The 27,313-nt window shown below is 40.2% G+C and overlaps 1 protein-coding gene across 13 annotated transcripts in view; it reads right to left on the minus strand.

Moving 5' to 3' along the window:
- Nucleotides 1-5,639: 5,639 nt before the first annotated feature.
- LOC113121387 (microtubule-associated protein 4) overlaps nt 5,640-27,313 on the minus strand; it is a 74,970-nt gene continuing 53,296 nt past the window's right edge. For 10 of the 13 annotated variants that reach the window (XM_026291793.1, XM_026291790.1, XM_026291789.1 and 7 more), the window contains 11 exons: nt 23,176-24,173; nt 21,699-21,950; nt 19,367-19,544; nt 18,002-18,064; nt 16,284-16,573; nt 14,548-14,604; nt 13,021-13,113; nt 12,002-12,083; nt 11,556-11,668; nt 9,302-9,494; nt 8,918-9,060 (listed from right to left, as the gene is read on the minus strand). In XM_026291793.1, coding sequence (XP_026147578.1) covers nt 9,053-9,060; nt 9,302-9,494; nt 11,556-11,668; nt 12,002-12,083; nt 13,021-13,113; nt 14,548-14,604; nt 16,284-16,573; nt 18,002-18,064; nt 19,367-19,544; nt 21,699-21,950; nt 23,176-24,173 — 2,327 coding nt within the window. In that variant the 3' untranslated portion in view covers nt 8,918-9,052. The other 3 variants (XM_026291787.1, XM_026291792.1, XM_026291794.1) reach the window with 3 other exon arrangements.

Consider the following 27,313-nt stretch of genomic DNA (forward strand, 5'->3'; position numbering starts at 1 on the left):
TGGACCCTCATGGACACTGCCCTGTACATGGTTACAGGGGAAAAGACAATGATGCTGGGGAAAAAGACTCCATCGGTGGTGGTGGGGATGAATCAGACGAGCCATGAATTCTGGGTTGCAGACATAAGAGATGAGTGCATCCTTGGACTAGACTTATTGGCCCAGTGGGGGGCACGGGTTGACGTGCCGGGAGTCGCCATCCATCTCGGCACTGAAACCGTGCAGCTCCGGGTGGGCCGAGGCAGCCAGGAAGAGACCCCTGTCCCACTGACACCCTGAGAGCCCCCATACCCCCCAATTTCAGACCCCAACCACGGACCAAGAACAGCAAAGACTCGGCGGGGGGGCCGGAGCGTTAACGCAGCCCGAGCAAGCACATCACAGCCCGTGCCTCCGCCCAGTCCGCCTGTCTCCCCGTCACCTGAGACTGTTGCTGCAGTGAAGGAGTTGGGGCGGCGAAGTGGCGAGCATCTAAGTACGATGCAACAAGAGCAGCTGCAAAGTCTACTGAATGAGTTCATGGACATTTTCGCAGCCAAGGAGGAGGACTGCACCAGGACAGCACTGGTGCAGCACGCCATCGATACTGGATCTGCTGCTCCCATCCGATTACGCCCCCACCGCCTGCCCCTCGCTGTGAAGCAACCTGGCCGGGGAGTTGTCGGCCAGGTGCATTGTTATCAGTGTTCAGATGTGTTACCTGTTCAAATGTGTTAAGAGTTACGTTCTGTTTGGGGTTATTGTGTACTTTGGGTTGTGTTAGGGAGGGATTGAGTGTGTTTGTTAATATTAAAATTTTAAAATAGAAGATGGTTATTACAAAAAATATAAAAATCATATTTTTTACTTTTGAATATGTAAATGGGAAACTCTTACTCACCTCAGTTAACAGTGGATAGGATTGTGACTTTTAAGTAGCGCCCCTGGTGGTGAAATATGACAACTCTCCTTAATTGTGCCTTCATTTTTGTACGTTGTGTAAAGTACTGTCTTCATTGCTTGTATGTCTACTCGCTCACTTTTATGTAACTAGCTTAGGAATCTCATGCCCCTTTTCCAGTTTTAGCACTACTCGGCTCTACTCGACTAGACTCGGTTTAGCTAACGCTAGGTCATTTTCCATAACTGTTGCGCGTCACCTCAACGTCAACTGAAAACATCCGCACATCTTATCGTAGGACCACGGTGTTGTTTAGTGTAGCGTTAGCCATTTGCCTCGCTAAAGACGATAAAAACGGAAAAACAACTTGTCACTGTTGCCCGTTGGAATCTTGTGTCGGATGCAGCGCTCATCATTAATGAGTGGGGATGATTGACAGGTTGCTTCACCCATACACATGGATTTGAAGCAGTTTGGACACTTAAGAACAGTGTAGAAAAATCGCTGATGCCCGCCATTAAATAAATTGTGCAAAACCGATATTGATATTTAGCCTAAGGCCAGATCAGACCTTTGACGTTCTCTCCAGGGGACGTTTACGTTCAACAAGCTTGCTGCTGATTGGCTCAGTGGTCGCCATGGTAACGGTCGATAGACACTGCCTTATTGTCCAAATATGGTAGTTCTGGCCATAGACATATAAAATACATGTATTTTTATTTTATTGTCAGTAAATTTGTTTTTTATTATGTCTATGGTTCTGGCTCCACAAAAGCAACATAACAGCTGAAAATCGCGATTGAATTGGCTTCATTATTCTCGCGGTGCGTAGCGCTATGAGTGACGTCACACCGTGCAGGTCCACCCCCTATACACCGTCAATGTCATGACTCTTTTAGTGACGTCACTCCTTGTCCATTGCCCCGCGGTCTGTTGACGTCACATTTTAGTGTCGGCTCAGCTGTCTTGGAACTTGGGCCAAACAGGTACTAGGAAAAGTACCTGCTACCGTGTACTATCCCCTAATGGAAAACCAAAACAGTCAAGCCCAGTAGTGCTGGAGTCCTGTTTGGTTAGGATTTGGCAACAAAAGCAGTTTGTAATGTTTTGGTTGCAAAAAGGTTGTTTTTATTAAATTTAAATAAACATGTAGTGTGTGAAGTCACAGATGTTTTTTCTATGTTAAACCAGACCATGATCTTTCCCTAACATAAATGTGTGCTGTAACACCTAAACAAAACCATAAAATAGTTGTGCAACGTTGGATGTCTTAGAGATAAATAACAGTCTGTTAACATTGTGCTGATATGTTCAGTATTATCGTGTTTGTTACTTGCCAAGAATGTAAATTACCAACATATGCTCATTACATTAATACAAAAGGTTGACCAGGGACAAATATGTTTCCACGTAAACATTTGCTGAACACCCTTGTTCCAGCTTTTCAACTTCAATGTTTTTTAATTTAATTCCAGGGTTCACTGAAGAGGACAGTGGTTGTAAAAGCCGCATATGTTATTTTAAGAGATAACTACAATTGTTGAAAAGTTATTAAAAAGAAAAGTAGAAGAGAAATGATTTCAGGCCTTGATAGGCTATATGTGATATATGTTAAAGATGTAAAAAAATGTTGCTTGCTAATATTAATTCTATGGCATTCATCATATCTAAAAAAATCCATATATATTATCTTACTACTGGGCCCTGTGATGGACTGGTGACCCTTTCACCCAAAGAGAGCTGGGATAGGCTCCAGCAGATCCCTGTGACCCTGATTAGGAATAAGTGGGTATAGATAGATGGATGGATGGATGGATCTTACCACCGTGTCTTTAGTACTTCCTTTTAAAGGGCCAGTCTGCAAAAATGCAACCTCCAGTTTCTGTTCCATCTCCTCCTCGAGAAACAGACGTGTCTGTTCCCTCATGTGTCTGATCAAAGCCAGAGTGAAGGGGAAAAAAGAGATAAAAAGACACGCTGAGTGAAGGAAACATCTCAAAAACAGCAAGCTGAAAATAACACATTCATCATCATTTCAATCCCAGCTGTGAATGCACTGGAATTAATCAGTAGTACAAAGCCTCAGAGAAAGTCTGTGACGCAGGCCAATGGAGGCCTGTTAAAGTTCAGCTAAATCCCAGTGTGTTTACAGACTGGTTTCAAACACTGGTATTTTCCAAATACACCTGACTTGGATTGTTTATTGTTTATTTGATTATGCAACTTGCAGTATTTTGAAGACAGGCTGGCAAGATGGGCCAGAGAAGCCAACAGTTTGGCTCTTGTCTACAAGGAATATATATCTAAAAGAACATAATATATAATAAACCTGAAATGAGGCTTGTCTAACATCATCAGGAGACTATTCCAGAATTTAGCTGCATCAAACTGAATCGCTGCTTCTCCCTGTTTAGTCCTGACTCTGGGCATGAGCAGAAGGCCTGTCCCTGATGTTCTTGGAGTCCGAGATGGTTCATATGGCACCAACATGTCAGAGATGTGCTGTGGTGCTGAGCCATGAAGAGACTTATACACAATCAGTGCTGTTTTAAAGTCTATTCTCTGAGCGACAGGAAGCCAGTGCAGAGATCTGAGAACAGGAGTAATATGGTTGTGCTTCCTGGTTCTAGTCAGAACCCAAACAGCAGCACTATGTGGAGTCGGCTTGTGCACTGTACTTGATGGGTCTTGAAGGTGACACGCGCTAATGAATAAAGAGTGGAAGGTCAATAAGGACAAAGACTAAAACGTCACAGACACTGCCCTCTAGTGAGCAAGAAAAGTCTCCCAATTCTTTTTTTTTTTTTTTAAAGTGTGGTAAAATGAGTATTTCTTGCGAAGGGTTACCCAGGAGGGGTCAGTTTTCCAAGGTTCAAAGGTGTCTTTAAAGTAAAAAAAAAAACAAATTATGATTACTTTTTCATTGATAAACAACAGACAAAAACATTGTGATGTAGACACCAGCCTCTTAGTGAGCAAGTTTCCTTTTTTTTTTCAATGTGGTAAATTTGGAGAATTTCTTAGGAAGACTTATACAAGAGGGGCGCTCTTCTAAGGTTTGAGGTTGTCTTGGCAGAAACAACTGATTACACTTTCATAAATACACAACAAAGAAAAAATCATCACAGGTTAGACACTGCCCTCTACTGAGCAAGAAAAGTCTCCAAAATTTCTTTTAAGTGTGGTAAAATTGGAGAACTAAGGGTGGTATCAGAGAATGGTGTTCAATGGTACAATAGATGATTACTCTTAGTAAATAAATGTGCAAAAAAAAAATAAAATAAAAATTGTTAGCAAGTTATATGTATTGTGTGTGTGTGTGAGACCCTGGTTAGGAATAAGCAGGTATAGATAATGGATGGTGCGTGTGTTGGGAACATGACCTGAAAACAAAAAGCCATCAGAACATAAAACCCTCACTTGTTCTTCTCGGATATATTTAGAATGTTGCAGTATCAGTTTTCCACACCCACTTACTGAATCCATCCATCGAGAGCAGACCAAAGTCATGTGACACCACAGTATTTCAAATGATGGTACAAATGACAGTTGCGGTAAAAGTAAAACTTACTGCGGCAGAGTGTGACACTGAAAAGCTACTCTGTGTTCTTCTGATGAACTTCTACCTTTGTTTCATCTGACCACAAGACATTTCCCAGTAGTGTTGTGGAGTGTCAAGGTGGTCTTTGGCAAACATCAGGTGTGCAGCAATGTTTTTTTTTGGAAGAGCAGTGGCTTTATTTGTGATAACATGACATGTTCAATGTTTTTGCATATGATGAACAGAGATGTTCACCAGCTCCAATGGATCTTTCAGCTCTTTAGTTGTGACTCTAGAATTGTTTTTTCCTCATTAATCATTCTGCTTTGAGCCTGTGGACAGATTTTTGCTGGTTATCCATTTCTATGTAGAGTAGCCACAGCACCAAATCATCTCATATGGTTGAAGCCCAAGCTAACAGGAAGCGTCCGACTGCAAAAACATTCCCCCGCAATGGCCACAGAAGAGATATAGAGGAATCGGGTTTTGACATACACTGTGTTGCAGATCTTGTGAACATTTGTTTGCTTTGTTACATATTAAGTGGTAACACACTAATGTCAGTCTGGCTTACTTAATTTTGTACATTGCCATGACATTTTTGTGTAATCACTGTGTTCTGTTGTCACAAAGTAAAGCACAGTCCACATGCAAGTTTAAACCTAAGCATCCGACCACATAAAGTCTGCACTTGCACTAAGACTGGCTTTGCACCTGCAGGAAAACAGAGCCCCATGTCAGAGCACATCTGCCTGACTGTTGTAACACTAAAACTAGCCTTTTAATCTAATAGCAAAGCTGAACATCAATGTCAAATCGGCCGACTGACACCATCATTGTGGTGCAGTTCTGATAATATCTGAAACAAAATAAAGTTATGGGGCAGTATGTTGCAGTGGTTAGCGCTGTCGCCTCACATCAAGAAAGGTCTGTGTTTGAACCCTGTTCAAATGGGGCCTTTATACCTGGAATTTGCATATTCTCCCTGTGTCTGGATAGGTTTTCTCTCGGTAGGTTAGGGTAATCGGTGACACTAAATTGCCCGTCTGTGTCTGTGTGTCAGTCCTGTGATAGACTGGTGATCTGTCCAGGGTGTACCCTGCCATTTGCCCAGTGTCAGCTGTGTTTGGCTCAGCCCCATTGCAACCCTTGATAGCAAAAAGTCGTTTAGATGATGGATGGATGGGAAACATAGGTATAAGCAAATGACAGTTTTACTTCATTTTATTTCATGTTTAATAATCACATCACTAATTAACAAGTAATCACAATGAACACTTTTTTTCCAAACCAAAAACAAAATTAAATGGAAAAAAAAAACAAAAAAAAAAACATCCCATTTTTATTTTTCAGCATGCTCTGCAGTTTTGTTAGGTGTTTACCAGCTAGTGTTACACTTGCATATTTTGTATGAGTGCAGTAGCAATAGATGCTCTACAATATGTTTTGGACAGACTACCGAGAAGCATTTATTACACAAGCCAAACCTGGCAGCTACAATTAGTCTTAACCTGAAACAAGGATGTGCTAGGGTCTCAGTGTGTGACTCTCCACACAGTTACTGCTCTTAAATGGAATATGTAGCAGCCAATATGTATTAATATGCAGTATTCCCAAATTACAGTCCTGTGCAGTGACCTCTACAATTAGTGATTGCCTCAAGAAGAAATCCACTGTCCGCTATGTGATTCTGGTCATTACTCTGTCATTAGCTACAGTCACATTCATCCTTGTTGGTTTATCATTTGAACCTGCAGATGTCACTGTTTCCTAAACATTAAGTTTAAGAGCTAATTGGAAGAATATTTTCATCCCTTAAGACTGTGCTGTTGGGCATGATTTACTAGTGTGCCCTATTTAAAAAAGTGTCTTGAGTTATTTTAGATATATTTTGCCAGTTCAACATTTCTATGTCAAGGTGCTATTACAACCCCTTAAATTAAATCTTCTTTATTTTATTTTAAAAACTTTGTGTTTTAATATTTCAAATCACACATTCCTGGAGAAAATTCATGAGATTGTTTGTAAAACTGACTGTCACAAGTCACAGCTATAACCCCTTTAACCATGAGCGCACAAATATCATGAGGCCATAGGAACACAATGATAAATACATATACAAAAGTTTTGCATCCCTAGTGCAATAAATCTTAACTTGAATTCTTTCATTTCAGTGTCAAGCTTTGACTGAAAAATGGCATACCTTCAATTGGTCTTACTAATAATCCAAATAATAGTTATAATAGGTGTGATAAAACAGTTCCTCCCCTTACATGTGGACATAAAGGTGGTTCTGAATATCCTTGAAAACCCTGGTCTACCAAACCCACTAATGCAATTGCTGGATCATTCTTCTGTGTGAGGCCATAAAGAATGAATCATTAATAAAATACAATGTGGATGAATATATACTGTATATCTACAGCTTGTGGTTAATATCACTCTGCGGTAAAAGCAAAGTGAAAAAAAAAACAAAAAAAACATGACTGTGGACAGGCACAAGAAAAACCTCTGCTAAGTGATGGCCATGGCACAAACAAAGAAGTTCAACTTCTGGATAGCAGCTTCTTTTTAAGCCAGACTTACTCCTCATCCTTCAGAAAAACACTAAACACCTGGACTTAAAATATTTTCTCTTAAACAGAGCCAAGAGGACAGTGAATATTCAACTTTCATTTACCATGTGATGAGGAAAACAAGTCAAAATTAATACTAATGTGTCATGTGTACGCTAGAAGTGTAATTAGGCAATTCTTTGCAGACACATTTGCCTTACTAAATTGATGAAATGTTAATATAAAGTCAGTGCTGTGTTTAAAGCTTGTGCTGCTCCACAGTTAACAAAAATCCGACAATGTAGATTTAAGGTATCGACAAAACTATTGTTTTGATAAAGGTTGCAAACTATTTCCAGCCCTTGTTACAAAACTACTTAAACTGAGCAGAGGACAATAATGAGAATATAGCAGATGTACCACTTAGATAATTTAAGTTGATCTCAGTATGTTTGAGCCATGGAGTCACTGTATACTAATCTGCACTTAATTCGAAAAATTGTTCAAATGTAATCATGATCCTAAAAGGTAAATCTAGAAAATCATCACAAACTGCTTCTCCCCACTCACCAAGGTTAAAGTAATAAGTAATATCGACTGTCTAGGATTGCCCCAGAGATATGCTTTTGGTACCAAACCTTAACACTTTCAGTCATAATGCATGTAGGCTTTCAGCCCTGGGTGTGATATATTATTTGGCCATGCTACACACAGCTGGAAGGACAGCTTGAAATTTCTCTTTATCTACTATGATTTTCATTTTCTCTGAGCAGTTTTAGGTGGGAACCTGCATCATTCTCAATAACTCTGATTTTCAGGTAAGGAGGACATGAGGCACAAATGAGACGCACAGCTACTCTGACTTCATCTCCTATTTGACAACATCTCTCATCTTTCTCTGGACTGCACTTTCCGTTAATCCTTCTTTACTTTTGCAAACTTCCTCTGTTGCATTTCAAAAACTTTTAAAACATGTTTTTTGTCAAATATTCTTCTATTCTGCCCTTGGAGCAATATCTCATTCCTCACTTTCTTTCTCTCTCTGTATGCCATCTCTTTCTTCACTGTGTGTGTTCAAAATCCTCTCCTTGTGTCTGCTGATTTCTGCTGGGAAAAACAAGACTATCCACTGTACTGCTTATGCAGAAGGAAACATAGAATAACTTAAAAAAAATCTTGTTTTAAAAACAAAAACTAAGATGAAAGAAAAGAAAAACATGAGAAAGAAAATCTGAATAGAACAATTACACAGTTTTGTCACTCCAACACATCACAAACACAGAATAAAGAGTTAAACAGCCTAAAATGGTTCAAGCAGCCTACGTGTCTAACTTTGTCAGCTTGGTAATGGTTGGGGGTGATGATGAGAGAAGTAATGATGGAGATGAATTACTATGACATTATTGAAGCAGATATTGAAGCAGAGAGTAAGTGGTTACTGGGAACAAACCAACCCTACAGTCACAGGGAAAATAGAAGTATACTGTATATGTGAGGTGAGTGAGAAAAGGTTTCCACACTGCTGAGGGGACAAATGAGTGATGAGCTCACATATAATAGAAGAGGCATGAAGTTGACAGAAGAGAGGATATATGATGTTTGAATCAGATTTAAGATCAAAAGGGTTTTCAGAGTTCAGTGATTGCTATTACAGTCAAGAACCTGTTAAGAAGCTGCTGCTGTCCCCCTGGACCTCCACCTGAAGATGTAGCAAGGAGGGGGTAGAGGGGGAGCTGATACAGCCAGCAGAAGCCAACGATTCGATGAGAGAAACACTGCGTGGAGTTGGGTGGGGGTTTTGGTGGTGGTGTTGAGAAAAGGAGGAACTATGTGGGTAGGGTCTGTTGTTGTCCTGGGGGGCTGTCCAGATGACGATGTCAGCGCCATGGTCCGTGCGAGAGCGAGCATTCTCGCGGAAGTTGAGCTTCAAAGACTCAATCTGCAGCAGAAAGTGTGGAAAGGTGGGGAGGAGTTAAGGTAGAAAGAAAAATATAACCAGGGGAAGAACAGGGGAGGGGAGGAGGTGACATGGGGGGGGGGGGGTGTTGAGATGAGGAGAGCAGAGGGATAGCAGAATTAGATGCCTGCAAGATAAGAAGTCAAAGATGGTGGTGCGATCAGGAGTTTTGTACTGCAACAACATGATGAATATAGCACAGAAATACACATTTATACTGCACCCACACCATATATCTTATACCATATGTTTCAGATGTACTGCTGGGCATCATTGGCGTTTCCCTGTGCATTACCTCCTTCTGTGTTTGCTACAGAAATCAAACCCAAAAATGAAAGCAGATGTAGCTGGCACACACACCAACTTACTTGTCTCTGGGATGTGTGAGTCCAGAGCCTGGGGCTGCTGGAGACCCTCACTATCACAGGAAGCCCCATCCTTGAGCCCATTTTCCTGGGCAGTGGGGCTCCCAGCCTCCCCTGGCTTGGAGCCTGGGGCTGGGACTGAGGTGCCACTCAGGGGAGTCTCATTCCCCTCTGCTGTCTCCTGGTGCCCCTCAGCCTAGAAATACATTGCAGGGTGTGTCAATCAGCGGAGATGGAGATGAAACAAACTGGCTTCAAATCTGTTTTACTACATTTATACTGTCAGTCAGGATAAACAGTGGCTCCAGACCCCATTTACTTTTTGCACACTTTATCGTGTTGTGCACTGAATTGTAATTGGATTACAATTTTGCTCAATAAATCTATATTTAATTAAACACAACTACGAAGTGAAAACACATTTTCTAAAGATTTAGAAATGGTTTTATACTCTTATCTTGACCTATGACTCATCACAGTTTTATTACAGAGGTCACAGACATTTGCTGCCTTTATGTATTGGTTGCAGTTTGAACTGTAAGACCTTATATACACAGTTTGTCACAGGTGGACTCCAGTCAAATCCTAAACATATCTAAAACAAAAAGGATGTACCTGATCACAGTTTGGATCACCACAATAAAGGCTCTCAATACCTTTGAGAATGAGAGGTTGTGTCACTGAGCTATTGTTTGAAAAAACTGAAATTTTATCCTTTTAAAATGTTCTTTAAAAATACCACAATACAATGCACAAAACGTGAAGGGATCTGAATACTTTCAGAAGCCACTGTATTAGTACAGGGATTTACAAACAATTTAGAAAGAGAATTTAGTTTGTGATCGCAAAAATGTAGTAAGAAACTTTAACCTTGTACTTTAAAAGATGTGGAGCCAGACTTAGGTGGAAAAAGATGAAATTATTTTTTAAAAAAAGGCAGCACTGAACCCTGAATATATGTACATAAAACATAAAATGAACATGCCTGAAGAATACAATGATCGAAAAGGAAATTGCAAAGTCAAGCATGAGTACAAATTATTGATAACGATGAAAGTGGTAATTTCCATTATTCTAATTGGAGGAAAAATGTCATGAATTTGCTTTAAAATAGCAAACATCAAAACATAACAAACCCTTATGAGAAAATACACAGCTAAAGATGCCTGAATATCTTTATACTTTACATGCAGTTCAACAAACTAAGAGCACCATGTTAGAGTTAAGAGTTACAGCTGTGTAAACTGAAACACCTTAAAAATATCTCATGACTTATACTCACTAAAGGCCAAGACTGTTTGACCTATTTAAAAACCAAGAAGATATAAGCTACTTTCTTTCTTTTTAAGGGCTAAATATTTCCCAGAACAGTTGGCCACTAGTTTATTTTACTCAAACTGGAGTTACAAATACACATTTGGGATACTGGGATATCGTAGGTGGGACTGAGTCAAAATAAACTACAGTGTGTGTTTTCATGCTAATGAAGGAACATGTCCCACAGACATGTATGTTAGAAACCAACTGAGCTTCAATTAATGTTTTTCTAAAATCTGTTTAGGAAACAGCTCTCTCATACAGGTTATTATATCAATGCTGTATATCAATGAGTTGTCCCTACGATTATGCATCTAAAAGGGGTGCAGATGATGACTGGGCATGCCAACGAGTGTGTGATGATGATGTGAGCGAACCATATAATTAAAAGAAATGATGGACAGTAGGCTGAGGGGACAGGTGACATATACATATGTATATATTACATTAACCGTGACTGTGCCATATATTTTATACGGTGGCTTCAGTAAAATATTTATATTTGCACAGTAAAATATGCAAAAAAGTAAAAAGCTCTAAATATTTTCTGAAACCACAGTATTTATAGGAGGGACTAAATAATGCTGCAACGGACTGTTTTTATGTGTACACAGTACCACTTTTGCATTTTATTTATTTAATTAATACATTGAGTCAGGCCTTTCACAATTTGCCATTGTGACTAACTCAAGTAGATACCACTGGCACCTTCAATGGACTGGAGTCAGTATTGGACACAACCCTTCAGCACTCTGTAATGTGTACTGATGATTTGTAGTGTATCTGATTCATTTTCTAATGCACTGTGACACCCGGAGTTTCTTCATGGTGACTGGCTGGTTCGGAGAAAGATGTCAAAGTCATAGGTTTCAGAAAAGTTCGTAGTTTGTAGACAACGTTCACACACAGTGATGGATTTCTTTATGTGTGATAATCTTACCTTTATGTTTCCTCCACCAGGTAAATGGCTCACATTGTCCATGGAGCCCACTTTGGACTGAGCCTTCTCCTTAAAGCTCACTTTGTGGGACTCAATCTTCACATCCCCACCGCCTGCAGCACACATGGGTAATCAGTCTGATGATCATACAAAAACTACCACAATAATATTACAAAGATTCTTCAGGTTATACACTTATGAGTTATATGTAAGGATCTACCATACACTGTACAGATGTGTATGTTCAGTTGTCATTAGCGATACATCTCGGTAAACTAATGTGAGCTAATACAACATTGATCACATTACTTGGGTAGACAAAATATTGGAAACGCCTGTCAGCTTTACAATTCAGCAGCCTCCATTACACCTTCTATGAGGGCAGGCTCTATTGCAGCTCTACTGTATTAAAATGAGTTACGCTTAGTTAGGTGTTCCCAGCTCACCAGGTTTGTGTTTAATGTTGTCCTTGGAGCCGCACTTTGATGTCACCTTACTCACATCCACTTTCCTGTTGAGTATCTGCACCTGTCAAATATTATGCAATTTTAATTTTTTCCAAACCTTAAGTGTTAACAACGACAATAGTATAAGGTTTCCTTGAGTGTTGCATTTGATATATGTATATATACATTAACGTTGATCATTTTTTAATATATATAATATATTTGATTTTATATACATTTCAGTGTAAGCCCAAATTACCCCTTGAACTACCACCATCAGAGGATAAGCAGTAATCACAAAAGAGCCATATCTTGCCATTACCTCCGTACTGTGGCAACAACTCAGTGACAAAGACAAACTTGTAAAGAATTTGTTTGCAATTTCAAGGCCATACTGGTTCCATTATGATGGACCGATGATCTGGTCATCAGCAAACACATGATTAAAGTTTATATGTATTGACATGAACAATCTCATCAAAATACCTATAATATCTGCAGTGAAATAATCCTGTACATGTACTATTGCACGGCAGATGGCAGGGCAGACATTCAGACACCAAAAGAAAAAGCTCAGGACAGTGCCAGAAAGCCAGAAATCCCAACGTCACTGTTCCGTGGTCTCTGTGTGGTGCTTGTTTACCTGATTACTCTTTAGTAAGTTAGTGACAAGGAAGGACAACACAGGAAGAATTAAAGGAAGCAAAGGACTGTGAAGCAGGTTCTGGGTAAGGGTTGGTATATTAGGCTTGCTAGCATGCTGTGTAGTAGTCTGTTCAAGAGCATCACACTGTGTTGGTGGCTATGAGTATCTTGACGATGAGGGACTGCCTTTAATCTTTGAAATGTCGATGTACAGCGTACTCAGGGTGGCACTCTTAAGGACTTATGCAGAATGAAGAGGCAAAATAATAATATTTGATCTGATATGCTGATATGCTATATGTTATCTGTAGTCAAATTATCTGAGTAATTGGCCAATGCATATGAGCTCTGGTCACGGGCCAGGCCGTACTTACATTCCCTCCACCAGGAACATGCTTTATATTGTCCTTGGAGCCCAAACGTGAGGTGATGTGGCTGAAGTCCAGCTTTTTGGAGACTATCTGAACCTATATGGACACAGCAAAGCAGCAAGAGGGGAGGGGAGAGCAGAGGAGAGCAGGGGACAGGATGGGGCATGAGAGGAAGTGAAATGAGAGGAGAGAAGGAGGAAGAATAACGGAGAAGAGGATAGGAAGAGAGTCGAGAAGAAGTCACCATTACAGGTAGGGTTAGGAAGGAAAGGATAGAGGGCGGGAGCAAGGTTCACCTGATAAAAGTGGCTGCAAATATTTTAAGTATTTTTGCTGCTGTGCAATAAAGTTATCTGAAATAATACGTCTAGCTTGTGTTGCTGTTTGAACAGTGACCCAAATGTAAAGGGACTGCAAGATATCCAAATGCTTTTTTTTAAGAAAAGGAATGCAGGAAGCCACACAGAACCTATTCTATAAAGCACATACATGCATCTCAACATGAAACACAAAATACTTCTGTCCTGCTCTGAAGAAGACAGTGGAGAAAATGTATTTCATGGAGGGACGGTACATGTGTCTAAATAAACACAGCGTGACAACCGCCAAGGCCAACATTAGGTGGATTATGACAAGCCCTGACACACAAGATTTTACATACAAGTTAACAGTGATAAAAATAAATAAATACTAAAATAATAAATAATACTAAATAATAAAAAAACACCAAAGCATCACTGCACACTTCTCACTTCTACAATAACATACAGCCCACATCCACACATGATTACTCAACACTCAGATTTCTCAGCAGTGTGCCACTGCCCCTTTCACATAGAAAAATCAACCAGCATGAGTCACTAGGGCAGAGACAGGAACGTAATTCCCCAAAGCTGCCTGCCCAGTGGACACGAGGTGATGAGGAAACACGACTCATGGACTGAACCAGCTCCTCTGCAGCAGTGGAACAGTATTTTCTTGCTTGCACAAATCATGTAAACCCACAGAAGGGATTTCTTAATGTGTGTGGGTTGGCTAATTTATACTGTAGTAAATGCTGCTGCTTGCTGTTTACTACCTCAGGGGACACCACTATTTAAAGAACAATTTGCTAATTTTATGCTTCATCTGGAACAGTTTCATCAAGTTTACTAAAAGCAGAAAACAGTCTCATAAACCTCAGCAATATACAGTGACGATTCCTTTGTCACGGTATATTCAGTCATTGCCTGTTAAGTGAAATAATCATTTATCACTCAAATAATTACAACAGTTTAAACTATCTATAGGTGTGTGTTTATTACTGTCTGAATTCATGCTAAGAATTTGAGAGACTGATAGAAAATACTGTTGAAAGTCTTATCACTCAAATGGTTAGGTTAGAAATTTTTTTTAACAAAATAATAAATAATAAAATAAAAAAACATAAAAATGAGAGGTGGTAAAAAGGAAACACAAATCAATAGATATGTATGACCAGAGAGTAATAACAGAGGGAGCTAGGAAGGACAGAATGAGGAGGGAACTCACTTTGCCCTGGCTCGTTTCTTTGGAGACAACAGCCCTGTTCTGAGAAGTAGATGACACCTAGGGGGAAACAAGCCCACCCGTTGTCAATGACAACATCTTATAACAACACACAAGGAGAGGGGGGTGTAAAAATGAAAAGAATTTTGTATAAAAAGGAGGAAGATGAAAATGACGAAATAGAAAAACTGGGTTAGACAAAAAGAGTTAAATAAATTGAGGATGTGGTGAAGGAGGAAAGAAATGCAATGTGTATTGATTTTATCAGTACACATTGCATTGTAGGTGATATTAGTAGGAAGTGCGAAATGGACAGAAAGTGACAGGTCAAGGATGCAGGATGGGAAACAAGACATGTAAGGACAGGAAGGAGCTATAGAAGCAGGAGCAAACCATGTGGAAAAGCAGAAGCAGAATCTAGTGCAACAAGACAGAAGTCTAACATGCAAAGTTTTATTACCAAGTGAGCAATGCAAGAAACTCCTTTCAAACACCCAATGTTATGTGCATGTCAAACTGTTTTGGTAATTTGATCAGCTGCAGATCTATTAGTGAATTTGCACAACTAGAGTTCAATATTAATAAATAACGTAATACCTAAAGCTGTGTCCCTGCTTGTAAACATCAAACAGGTTGGGGCTTAGTGACAGCAGTTTTCTAAATTGAAAGACACCATGCCAATCAAAATGTTGCTGATGGAATTAACATCGGGCATCATCTTTAGCAAAACCAGAGAACTAGTGACATTAAAATATTCACAAAACGGCAGCAAGCATGGACGAGATGATGGCACCTGTGCAGGCTGTTGTACATGTACAGTAAGTGAATGTTTGAAAATGTTTATAATAATGACCAACAAGAACGATGTTAACTGCTCCAAGAAAGTCCTAGTTCAGCTGATGTTGACTGAAAGTGGCTTTGATGGGACAGATGGATCCATACGAACAAAACCCCCCTCCCACATAAAAATCAGCTAAAATAATCAAGGCAGACCGAAGAAAGACGTTAAAGAAAATGGCACTTCAGGCTCATAATCATATGAAGAGGCATTATATGAGAAAACGTTTATTTTAGTTTGCATTGTGAATATTAGTAGGGTTCTCTTCGATCAAACTGCCACAACATAGATTGCACACAGGAGGTTTCCAACACATGAGGTATAATAATGTACAATGTATAATGTGTAGTCTGCTATAGTGTAGTTAATGGAAACTTGGAGGTCACAGGGGATATGCACAACGCAGAAGTGAACCGTACTGAGTGGTCAGTAGGGGCAAATTTCTGCCTCTGCCAAATTGTTGCTGATGATTTTGTGGAACTTTTGTTTTTTCCTAGACATTAGAAGCCATTTGATATAAATGATGACAAAAACCAAGTAAAATCAGAGGTAAAACAAATGGGTAAAATGGCAGTAGTAAATGAACATGGAGAGAATTGAGTATAGAGTATAGGAGACGTCTAAAGTGTCAAAAACAGAAGATTTAAGAAGGTTAGGACCACAAACTGCAGCTGCTGATATGAATGCATTAACAGAGTTAACAGTGTAATAGCTGGCTTAGCTTACACTAGAGATAAAGTGGTTGGTATACATGGGTTATTCCTTCAAGAGAGCACCTTGAAGAAAAGAGCGACTAATCACAGGTGTCCAGTGTAGCATGCTGAGGCGTGCAGTTAGTCAGAAAATACATGCTCTTATCCAGGGGTCCAAAAGCTGCAGATAAAGCCACAGTAGAGCTTACCTTCCCTCCTCCAGGCTGGTGCTTGATGTTGTCCGTAGAGCCAATCTTAGAACGGGCCTTGCGGATGTCGGGGGCTGGTGCTGTGCTGGGTCGAGCTGTGGTCCTCAGGGTTGCAGATGTGGTGGTAGTTGTGGTTGAGGAAGTGGCTCGAGGGGTGCGGGGCACTGGTGGCTTCTTCTCTGGTACTGTGCCGGTGGTGGTGGATGATGTGGCCGGTTTGGCTACTGCAGTTCGAGTACGGGAGGCAGAGGTGGTGCTGGAGGTGGTGGTAGTTGTCTTGGTAGAGTTTACTGGGAGAGAGAGGGAGAGGTCTATAATATTTCATAGTGGGAAATAGCTGGTTTGGGTCTCTTAAAAAAAAAAACAAAAAGTAAGAAATGGGAGTAAAATAAACAGAAAGCAGGAGAGCAGACCAGAGAAAGACTGAAGACAGCATCTTCTTTCATTCAGTCCTAAACCACAGTTTGAAATATCACTTGGCTCTGCTCATGTACAGAGCCAACATATACATCTATACATTTAAATGTCCTGCTTGAAAGAATACATCTTAGCATCCATTACACAACACGTCAGCTCTTTCTGGAGTATGCTGAACCATGTGTCCTGCTGTCAATCCTCCCTGAAAGCATTTGGGGTATTTCCAACTTCTCTTAAGACATGTTTAATTGAGCAAATCCTCCTGCTTTCCTCCATGTTTCTAAAGAAGCATTTGACTCTTCATATGAACCTTGGCAGATTAGACAACCGGAGCCTGTATCAGCAGGAGCTGCAAAGTCCTGTCAACAGCAAGGGACAGTAATCCACATACTGCTGTGGTGAAGATTTTTAACTCACCAGAGCCTTTCAGCAATAAAGTCTGACTCGTTTGAGCCCCGTATTGTGATGTCTGGACAGCGTGTGTTGCAGTAACACACACATCTCACACATCTCTTCTGTCGCCAAAATGTAAACTAATCTGTAAGACAGGATGAGTCAAACTTCAACTGTGTAGGAAGAGAAAAAAAAAAAGGAGGCAAGACTGAAAAAGGATTACAGTAAAGAGGCAAATGAGAATGAAAGAAGCTAAAAATAGATCCAGACAGCAAGTCTGTCAGCAGTCTGTCACAGGGCTGACAAAGAGAGAAACCACCTGCACCCACAGGCAATTAAGGGCATTTTTCAAACTTGCGGTTTGTTTGCACTAGGCTAAATCAGTGGACCAGAAATGTTGTTTGTTTTCTGTCCTGTTGGAGGGAAATGAGATGCTTCATCTTGGGATTATTAAGACCCCTTGTTTTTAAACATTTGGATCGTTATTTATTCAACTAAGTTGAAGCCTTTTGCTCACACCTGTGTAAAATAGTGAATTTGGGACAGACCCAAAGATTCAACACTTGTGTCTGGCATATTCTCATTTCATCACCGGTGTGCAAAAATAGGCAGAGAAAGGTACAACAGATAAAGCCTTTGTTTCCCAGGTAAAGAAGGCTTCATTTGTTGGCTGCGTCTGAAGGAGCCTTCAAAATGGTTTGGCAACGCTGTGAAGCCTTCAAATGCAGCACTGGAACGATGCAGCCCCTGAGCTGGTAGTATGTCATACAGTTGTGCCAAGGGTATATAAATTTATAACACAACATTATATTTTGGCTCACAATTCAACAGTCGGACTTGTAAAGGTGTGCGTTTGAAAACTTTGTGTTTCTGCACTCAGTAAAAAGTGAGGGGAGTACAGTCAATACCTGTTGAGGTCTTCAGAGTGCTGGGCTTCTTCTCCTCTCCTGGTTTGATGTCTGTCTTCAAGGCTAAAACCCAGATGGTGAGTTTACAGTTGTTGCAAAGGATAAAATGTGTGGATAAATCATATGAGATGCAAACAGTCAATACTGAAAATGAAGAAAATGAAGTGAATACATTTGTTTGATTTAGTAAATCTGTTAATTCAAGATTCAATCCTGTGAAATCTTTGAATTAAAGAAACATACTGATTCACACTGTCATGGCTTCAGAAACTATTCAGACCCCTTCACTTGTTGCCCAAATTGTTACATGTAAGTTATTAATATGATTCAAAATTGCTATGTTTACATGTTTGATTGGAATTTTTTGCAAATTTATTACAAATTTTATTTACAAAAGTTTTCAGACCTTTAATTCCGTACTTTGTGGTTGCCCATTTGGCAGCAGTTAAAACTTTGGCACTACTTGGGTAAGTATCTACGAGTTGTCCACCTCTGGATTTCGGCTGTTTATCTCATCTTCTTGGCAGATCATCTCTGGCTCCATCAGATTAGAGAGGAAGTGTCTGTGAACTGCCATCAGGTCTCTCCACAGATGTTTTCTAGGGTTTACGTCTGGATTTTACTGGGCCACTCAAGGACAGTTAGAGGCTTGTCCTGAAGTCACCCCAGTGGTTCTATCACTGCTGTCACAGATCACATGCACACTGGAGCAGGTTTTCTTCAAGGACCTTTCTGTATTTTAATGCACCCAATTCTGACCAGTATGTCTATTCCTGCTGCTGAGAAGAACATAGCACAATGCTTCACTGTAAGGAAAGTGTCAGCAGGTGGTAAGCAGAGCCTGGTTCCCATGTCACAGAACCTTTTTCCTGCCATTCTCAGAGTCCTTTAAATGCTGATGGACAAACTTCAAGCAGGCTGTCATACTGTGTGTCTTTAACTTAATGGGGCTGGTGAGGCTGCTGTCGTCCTTCCAGACCTCTTATTTCTTACCTGGCCACCTTGGTCAGACAGTCAATCCCAGCAAGAGACCTGGTGGTTTCACAGTTATTGAGACCACTCTGCAGCTGGGGACACTGAAAGCTTCACAAAAGGTTTTTCTACCTATGCCCTGATTGATGTCTCATCACAATTTTGTAACAGACAGACCAGTTGATTTCACTGCTATACCTGCTGAGCCATAGCTATAGTTTGATAAGAAGGCCGAACAGGTAATTGAATAGCATGACAACATTTCAATCAGGTGGATGAACCTATGGGGCAAGGAAGCTGTCAATAAAGGCATCGGATAATCTTAAAAAAACCAAGGGGTCTGAACACTTTCTGAAACCAGTTAACATCTATGTATGAGAATGTCTGCTGTACCCAGAGGCTTTTTGGCTGCAGTGGTGGTAGTGGTGCGAGTAGATGGCACTGTGCGCACTGATGTGGTTTTACTGGCTGCTGTGGTAGCACTTCCATTTTTGGTGGCAACGGTGGAGCCTTTTTGATTTGAGGTGGTAGTGCTGGCCTTTGGCACAGGGGGACGCTTCTCTGTGGTTGTCTGAGAAATGGGAGAAATATAAAAAAAAAAAAAAAAAAAAAAAAAAGTAAGATGCCAGTTGAGAAGAAAAGGACCGGAGGAATTCACCAGAGACGGATGAATGAAGGACAATGTTAGCTACGAATTAGTGGAAAACTGCATTTTTATCATTCCTAAAACAAATACCAGCAGTACTAAAGTTGATCAAAATACAACTTCTGTACTGTAAGTCTCCCTGCTTTTATCAATTCAGGTAAATGTAAATGATTTTTCATTCATTCAAATGAGGCCACAGTAATATAATGTTTAAGTGACAGGCAAAGTGTTACATAACTCAACGATCATACTGGTGTGATTAAATCACGTTCAAGATGTTGCAGAATAAAAACATCATGTTAAGCAATGCTGTCAACTCATGTTGAAATCGCAGGCTTGAAATGCTAAAATAGTTTATTGACCATGTTAGTGTAAAAAACATTTTTGGAAGTATGATTTTATGTGTTTTGTGTGGTTTTGTATATCAAAGTGAAATATAACTGAACTGAACTAAATACATCTGTGAAGCCATAAACAAACAGAGGTCGGCAGGTTAAATTATGACTTCATATCCATCAGGTGTGTGACGTGACGCAATTCCAAAATTGCTGCAGTAGGTACTTTGGATCGCTCTTCATCTTTACTTGGGGATACACTATAATGGGCTCTGGCTTTCTGGAAGGATCACTAGGGTACACAAACCTGTTGATCAAGTTAAGGTTCTGACTTTTGGAGGGGACATTGCTGAATGAAGCTGGCTTGGCTGACACATCTTTTCAGTGTTGCATTGAGGACAGAGACATGAGAGCTGGGGTGGTGGTCATCATATTTAAAAAAAAGGTGTAGGAGTGTGTGTGACGATCAATGTCGTATCACACTGAACAGCCTCCCTGGGAAAACGTATGACAGCATGCTGGAAAAGAGGCTCTGATTCAGAAGAAGCAATGCAGATTTGCCCCAGACCATATAATAGTCGTTTACACTTGCAAGGACAGGAGGGGTCTATTTAACAGGGTCTTGTGATGAGTACTGGGACCATTATTATGAGTTGTGTCTGTATTCCTGGCAACAACCCACATTTCCCTCATTTCTGATTTTCTAATTTTTACAGACCAGACCTCAAGGCACAGTTGGGATGGGAGTACATCTGGTTTGGGCATCATAAAATCACTTCTCTGCATTTTGCATGTCATTTTGTTGGCTTTATCAGACCATGACCATAAACATGGTGTGTATGGTGTGGAATGAAATGGTGTGTAACCGAGTATGAAATCGCTCCAATAAGTGTCAGTATTTCCAAATCTAACGCCATGGTGTTCCCTCGGAAAACGATTGCTCCCTTTGGAGTGATGAGTTTCTGTCCCGAGCGTAGGGGTTAAGGTATATTAGGGTCTTGTTCATGAATGAGGACAAACTGTAGCAAGTGGTTTGGTGCAGTGATGTGGGCAAAGCTTTCGATTAGACAAATTCAATCTGTATTCCAACCCTCACAAGTCATGGGTTTATGGGTAGTGACTTAAAATTAGATTGTGAATACAAAACACCAAATGAGTTTCCTGCATGAATGATGAATGGGCTTGGCACTGCAGAGGTTATACACCCAGAGGGAGCTCAGAGTAGATCTGCTGTTGCCTCATGTCAAAAGAAGCCAGTTCCAGTATCTGATCAGGATGCCTCTTGTTCGCCATCAACTGGAGGTACATCCAATGTCTCATGACATTGTGGGTTTGTGTCTCCCTTATGCTTAGATATTAATCCATTAGCTCTTTGACTGTTTTACTATGTGCTTCTGAAATGTAAGACTAGGTTATTCAGCCAGCTTGCTCCCTAACAGGTAACTAATATTACTTATGCTATACTGCACACTCTTATTGTGGTATTTTCATTTAATATCTTTATTTTATTTTCCAAATGAATACAAATTCAACATTCTAAAATCACCCTTAACATTATTTTTCTTCACAGATACAAAAGCTGTAGCATAAAAAACTCCTCTGAAATGAAGGCGGAAACTCCCTGGGGAGGTTTGGTTAACTGCTTGTGGGGGGTTTCAACGATTCATCCAGAAGACTGAACTGTCCTCTGAGTCGCCTGTTGATACCGGTGGGCGTTTGACATAACTAAGCATTCTGCACTTACCTTGGGTTTGACATCTCGTGTACTGGTTATGGTTGAAGACAAGGGGCGGCTGCTAGGGGTGGTGGCGGGCCTCTTTGGGCTAGCAGTGGCTGCTGCTGGTGCCTTGGCTGTGGTTGTTCTTTTGTCTGAGATGGAGGTGGTGGATGAGGGTGTGGGGCGCCTAGTAGGGGTTGGCGGTAAACCACCACTAGCAGCTGCAGAGCTTGGCTGCGTTTTCGCAGTGGTGCTTGGTTTGGTTGCCCCAGCACCAAGCTGCGATGCAGGACCAAGACATACAAGATGGATGACGGGCAAAATCAGAAGGGAAAGCAAAGGAAAGGGGAAATGAAAAATAAGGACAATGGACAATAACAGCAGCAGGGATATGGAGTACAAGCAGCATTGTAATCATAAATCCTAAATTATAAAGCATAAATCATATAGTAAAAATGATAAGAACAATAATTAGCAATGGTTATCTTCTTTATAACTGAAGTATGGGAAAGGTGTACACATGTACACTAGTAAGCATTAACAAAGCAGTCACAGAAGCATTAGCTGCATGCATGATGATGTCAAAGCTAACCCTCAAAATTAAGCATGTCACAAAACTCGCCTAAAATTTATGACACTTCATCTCCGTCTTCAACAATGGGGGTATCTAAACTATCAATGGGGGTTTCCATCCCATTTGGTCAGCACTAAATGGCAATACAAAGCAAGTTTCAGTTTTGTACACCTGGAAACTGTCCAGTCCAACTCTGCTGGTCACTGACCAATGACAGTGAAACAGTTGGAGTTCGTGGTATTTTTCCACGTCACTTCATTGTTGTTAATGAAGGAGAGGCAGCCACTTTCCCTGTCCACATCCTGCTGCTCTTCCACCTTTTCAACCATAAGGCCATGATTTTACGTGTTGTATTTTGAATGAAAAAATGTGTTAAAAAGATAGTTGTATATTTTTTTCTATTCTTATGTTTATGGTAATTTATCGTATTTGAGAGTAATAAATACTAGTTGGTATATGTAGTAGTATAAAGTATAAAATTATGGGAACATTTACAACATTATATTTACATTATATTTGCTAATCTCATTTGTGCTGTGGAGGCATTCAGGGACCAGACAGTCTTGGTCATCCTTGTCTTGGAAGAAGCTGTGTTAAGATATCAGTGTCTGATGGCAGGTCTTGGCCAAATAAGGAAATTATTTGCCTTTAGTGTTTTCTGCATTTTATTTGTATCTTGTCAGCCACTTTACAGCCTGTGCCTCCTTAGAATTAGAGATTAAAAGCTTAACATACTGCTTGTAATACAGAAAACTAAAAGCTTACCTTGAGTTTTATGTTGAAAATCAGTTTGAGTCTGTCTTACATGACAACACTGACCTGGTTTTTGGTCCAATGTAACATTAATGAAACGGACTTTGACCCATGTTTGTTATCAGCGGATGCTTTCAGTATAGTTTTATGATAGTAGGAACATCACTGAAGTCCTACCTTAGTCTTCTTGTCTGCACTTGCCAGGTCTTTGCTGGATGTTGCACTGCTTCCATTAATAGCAGGTTTGGCTTTTTTGGTCTTATCCCGTCCATCTGCTTTTGCAGCTTTGTCCTTCTTGTCATCTTTTTTCTCGACAGTCTTTTTTTCAGCATGCATTACTTTCTGGTTCTCTTTCTTTTCCTCCTGTGTTGGTTTTTCTGCAGGTTTTTCAGACAGTTTCTCTTCCTCTGTTATCTTGGCTTGGTCTGCATCTGCCTTTTCTTGCTTGGTTTCTTCAACCCCTGCTGTTGCCTTTGTGTCCACCTCAGGCCTTTTCTCCACTTTTTCAAAACTGGCATCAAGCTTGACAGGAGTCGGCTGTTGCTCTAGCATCTTCTCCACTTTGTCTATGTGCTGCTCTTTACTATCATTCATCTCTGTTTTCTCCATTTTCTCTGTGTTTTTATTCTGTGTTTTATCTTCCACTTTGGACTTTTTGTCCACCCTTCCTTCATTATCTGCTTTCTCAGCATTGCTTACTACTTTTTCTATCATCTCCCCTTTTTCTATTTGTTCTGGCTTGTCTACTTTAGCCATTTTCACCAAATTTTCTGGTGACTCCTCTGCCTTGTTCACTTTAGACTCTGTGTCTACCTTCTGCTGCATTGACTCAGCTTTATCTTTCTCCTTCTCTTTCTCCTTCTCCACCACTATTATCTTATCTACCTTTTCTGCCTGTTTTTCTGCCTCCTTGAATTTTTCTGCTTCTTTCTCTTTGTTGACTTTTTCTGCCCCTTTCCCTCCTGCCTCTTGTATGTTTTCTGTTTCTTTCTTCTTCTCGTTCTGCTTTTCCTTCTCAATTTCTTTGTCAGCCTTTGCAGGAGTCTCACAGCTTACGTGTTCAACCTTGATGCTCTTCTGCTCAGCTGTATCAACAGGGTGAATCAGATCCCCCTTCTTCACATTGTCCTCCAGCTCCTCCTTGTTCCCTGCCTTCTCCTTCTTGTCTGATTTTACTAGAAAGAAACAAAGAATATAAAGATCATTTTAAAATCACTGTAATTTACTACATTAATAACAGTCTACATAGTATTATAAGTGAACATATAGGCTATTATTTTAGATTATTTTAAGTAAACATGCAGGTACATGCAGACTAGTCATTCACACCACAACAACCACTAACCTAAAACTTCTTGCATATCTCAGATGGACCCATAATCACCACCAAAACCCTTTGCTTTTTTAGTAACACTGTTAACTGTAAAATGATGCTTTTGGTTGAAAGTTGTAGCTTCTGTATTTAGTTCACACTGGAGGACAAGAGAGGCTGTTAACTTTTTGTCAGATCTCCCTGCCACTGTTGTTCTACACAAACACTTGCGTAAACAGATGTTTGCACAAACAAACAAAAATAACTGATGGGCATAATACAAATAGCATAGAAAATTACGAGAGGGAACATATGTTGTAGTTCACGTTGTCTTAAAGTAGAACTACTCAACCGTCAAACTGAATTTCATTTTTAGCATCCTCATGTACGAGAGAAAACAGCCAAACTAAACACTCAGTATTAAATGATTCCAAATGAAACACAAACAAACAAAAAAAATCAAACAATCTTCTTTTGAGTTTTGCAGAATTTCCTTTAACAGTTACTTCAGACAGAGGATTTGGCTCACGGAGCTCCCTGACCTCATGGTTCATGTGTTCAGTGAGCTCAGTGGGTTATGGATGTTTTGCATGTCAACTCAGACACTTACACAAAGCACGACTGCAACACGTTGTCAACTGAATGCGGTAAATCATTGTGTGATACAGTACTGTGCAAAGGTTTTAGACACTGAAAGTACACAGAGGATGCTTTCAATATAAATTACACAACAATTTTTTTCATGTACCAATTAAAGCGCAGTAAATGGAAAAGGAATAGGACAAAAACAAAAACAAGGCCTTCATTTTTCTATACTGTAAACAAAGAGGGATCAGAATGATAACATGATCCTCTAATTAGAGCAGAAATCTGATATGTGGGACAGCTGTGGAAAGCCTGGTGAAAATGGCTTCATTAAAGCAAAACAGCAAGAGGTGACGCCCACAATACACACACACACACACACACACACACTCTTTCCCGTGTGACTGTTCTGTGTAATACTCTTCTGTTCGTTTACTCCATTTTGCCCTGCTTCCTTGTTCATTTCAACTTTTAAAATCTTGTTCATCTTGGTATTAAAACCATGTTTATAGTCACCATTTGTCTTCAGTGAGAGAACTTTTTCATTGACAGAGACGTCATTATAAAGTGCAAATGAGAAAAGCACAGACACAAAAGTTGAGAGGAGGAATGAGAATGATGTAAGTGCGGTCGTCATCTATTTCTCTTTCTCATTATTTGTTTCTCAATCCCCCCCATGTGTCTACATGCCAACAGCATTACGTCCTCAGAGCTCAAAATCTAACCTGCGTTTGGACAATTTGGGAACAGGAAGAGAAAAAGAAACAGCAATCATTTGCTTTCCTAGAGAAAGATGTGAATTATGGACATCTTTTACTGAGATACATGCATCAGTCAGGGGGAAAAAATATGTGCCTGGCCAGATGAAGAATGACAGGGGGCATCACTGTGAGGAATATTTCATGCTATCAGGATGGAGGTCAAGCTTGATGCCAGTCATAATTCATGCAGGGCAGCCACAATTAATACTGACAGAAGTGTTGAATTTGCCAAAAAAAGAAAGCAGGTGCATAAATACAGCACACAGCCTGTGGCTATATGACTCTGACATGCTCCATTTTTAAATTTCAGGGGTGAGAAAATAAAGATCTCTGCCCCATAGTACTCCTGTGGCCAGATTGGCAGCCTCTGCCACACTTGGCTTTGTAGCAGGTGGTGAAAACAACCATAGTGGGCAAGTAGGATGGTAAAGTAAAAAAAAAAACAAACAAAGCAAAACAAACAAAAAAAAAAAGACAGACAAAAGCAGGAGACAGCAAAAGACAGAAAAGGTGTGAGACGGTTGCGAAGCAAGAAGAAGAAAGTCCTTAACCACTGTGCTGGGCTGCAGATCACTGTGACCCACTTTCAGCTATGTTAGTTGTGCCTGCCTTTACTAAGAATCTAATGAGTAATAGGGGGACAGAATGGTGGACAGGGAAAAGGCTGCAGTATAAGGGAAAGTTAGTCTAATGAGCTGACCCTGTATTGAAATATCAGCTGTACAATCATCTATATAACTTCATGTTTATTGTGCTCATTGTTCCCAGTGCCTGCACTGCTCCTGCGCAATGAGCGTGTGATTCCAGACCAGTAATAAATGTTATTGGAAGAATAACTTAAAACGACCTTCCTGACCTACTGGTGCCCCCTCTCTCCTGTCCTCCTTGATGGCGTCGTTTTTCCGGCTGTCCACTAAGTGAAAACTCGTATAACTTGTAAGACTCAGCACTTCAGTCAACCCATTTTCATAACTGGCACCCATTCACACATTGGCATCCAAAGCGGACTAGTTTGCAACCTCTATACTTTGCTTTACTGAGCTCTGCTAGAATCCCTTTTCTTGTTTTTAGCAAATCCTTCAGACCTCTGTTTGTACCTCTTTGTGCAGCAAAATAAAAATGTATGCTTAAATGACTTGTAAGAAAAAAAAAATCTATTTTAAGAATAGGCCCCAGAACCATAGTTATCTAACTGATTTGGCAAAGGCAATAAAAATAAAACAGATGTAAAAATGTCAATGTCAGACTGGATACTAAATGCTGATACCACTGTGTATGTGGTTGTATGGTAGAGTGCCCTTCATTTCATACTAGCCCAGGTCAGCTGTGCACAGTGTAGAAAGTGTAAGTTTTGGTTCATCAGATAAACCATGTGAAATTTCATCCACAGTGCTTGTAATTCTGCAGCAGCAGTAAACACATCTAGGGGAAACACTGGCGCTACATCAAACATCCTCATGCACAGACACAGACACAGACACAGTCACAGCCACAATCACAGCAGTCTGTGCCCACAAATCAAAAACTAAGGTCATATATTCTATGTTCCAACACTCACAGTCTAATAAACAATTCCATATACAAACACTTTATGGCTGATCATTGACCATCTGCATTTGATCAACACAACAAGACAGTACCAACATGGAATATCAAG

This window comes from Mastacembelus armatus, chromosome 20, assembly GCF_900324485.2.
Source record: "Mastacembelus armatus chromosome 20, fMasArm1.2, whole genome shotgun sequence".
In the NCBI taxonomy this organism is placed as follows: Eukaryota; Metazoa; Chordata; class Actinopteri; order Synbranchiformes; family Mastacembelidae; genus Mastacembelus; species Mastacembelus armatus.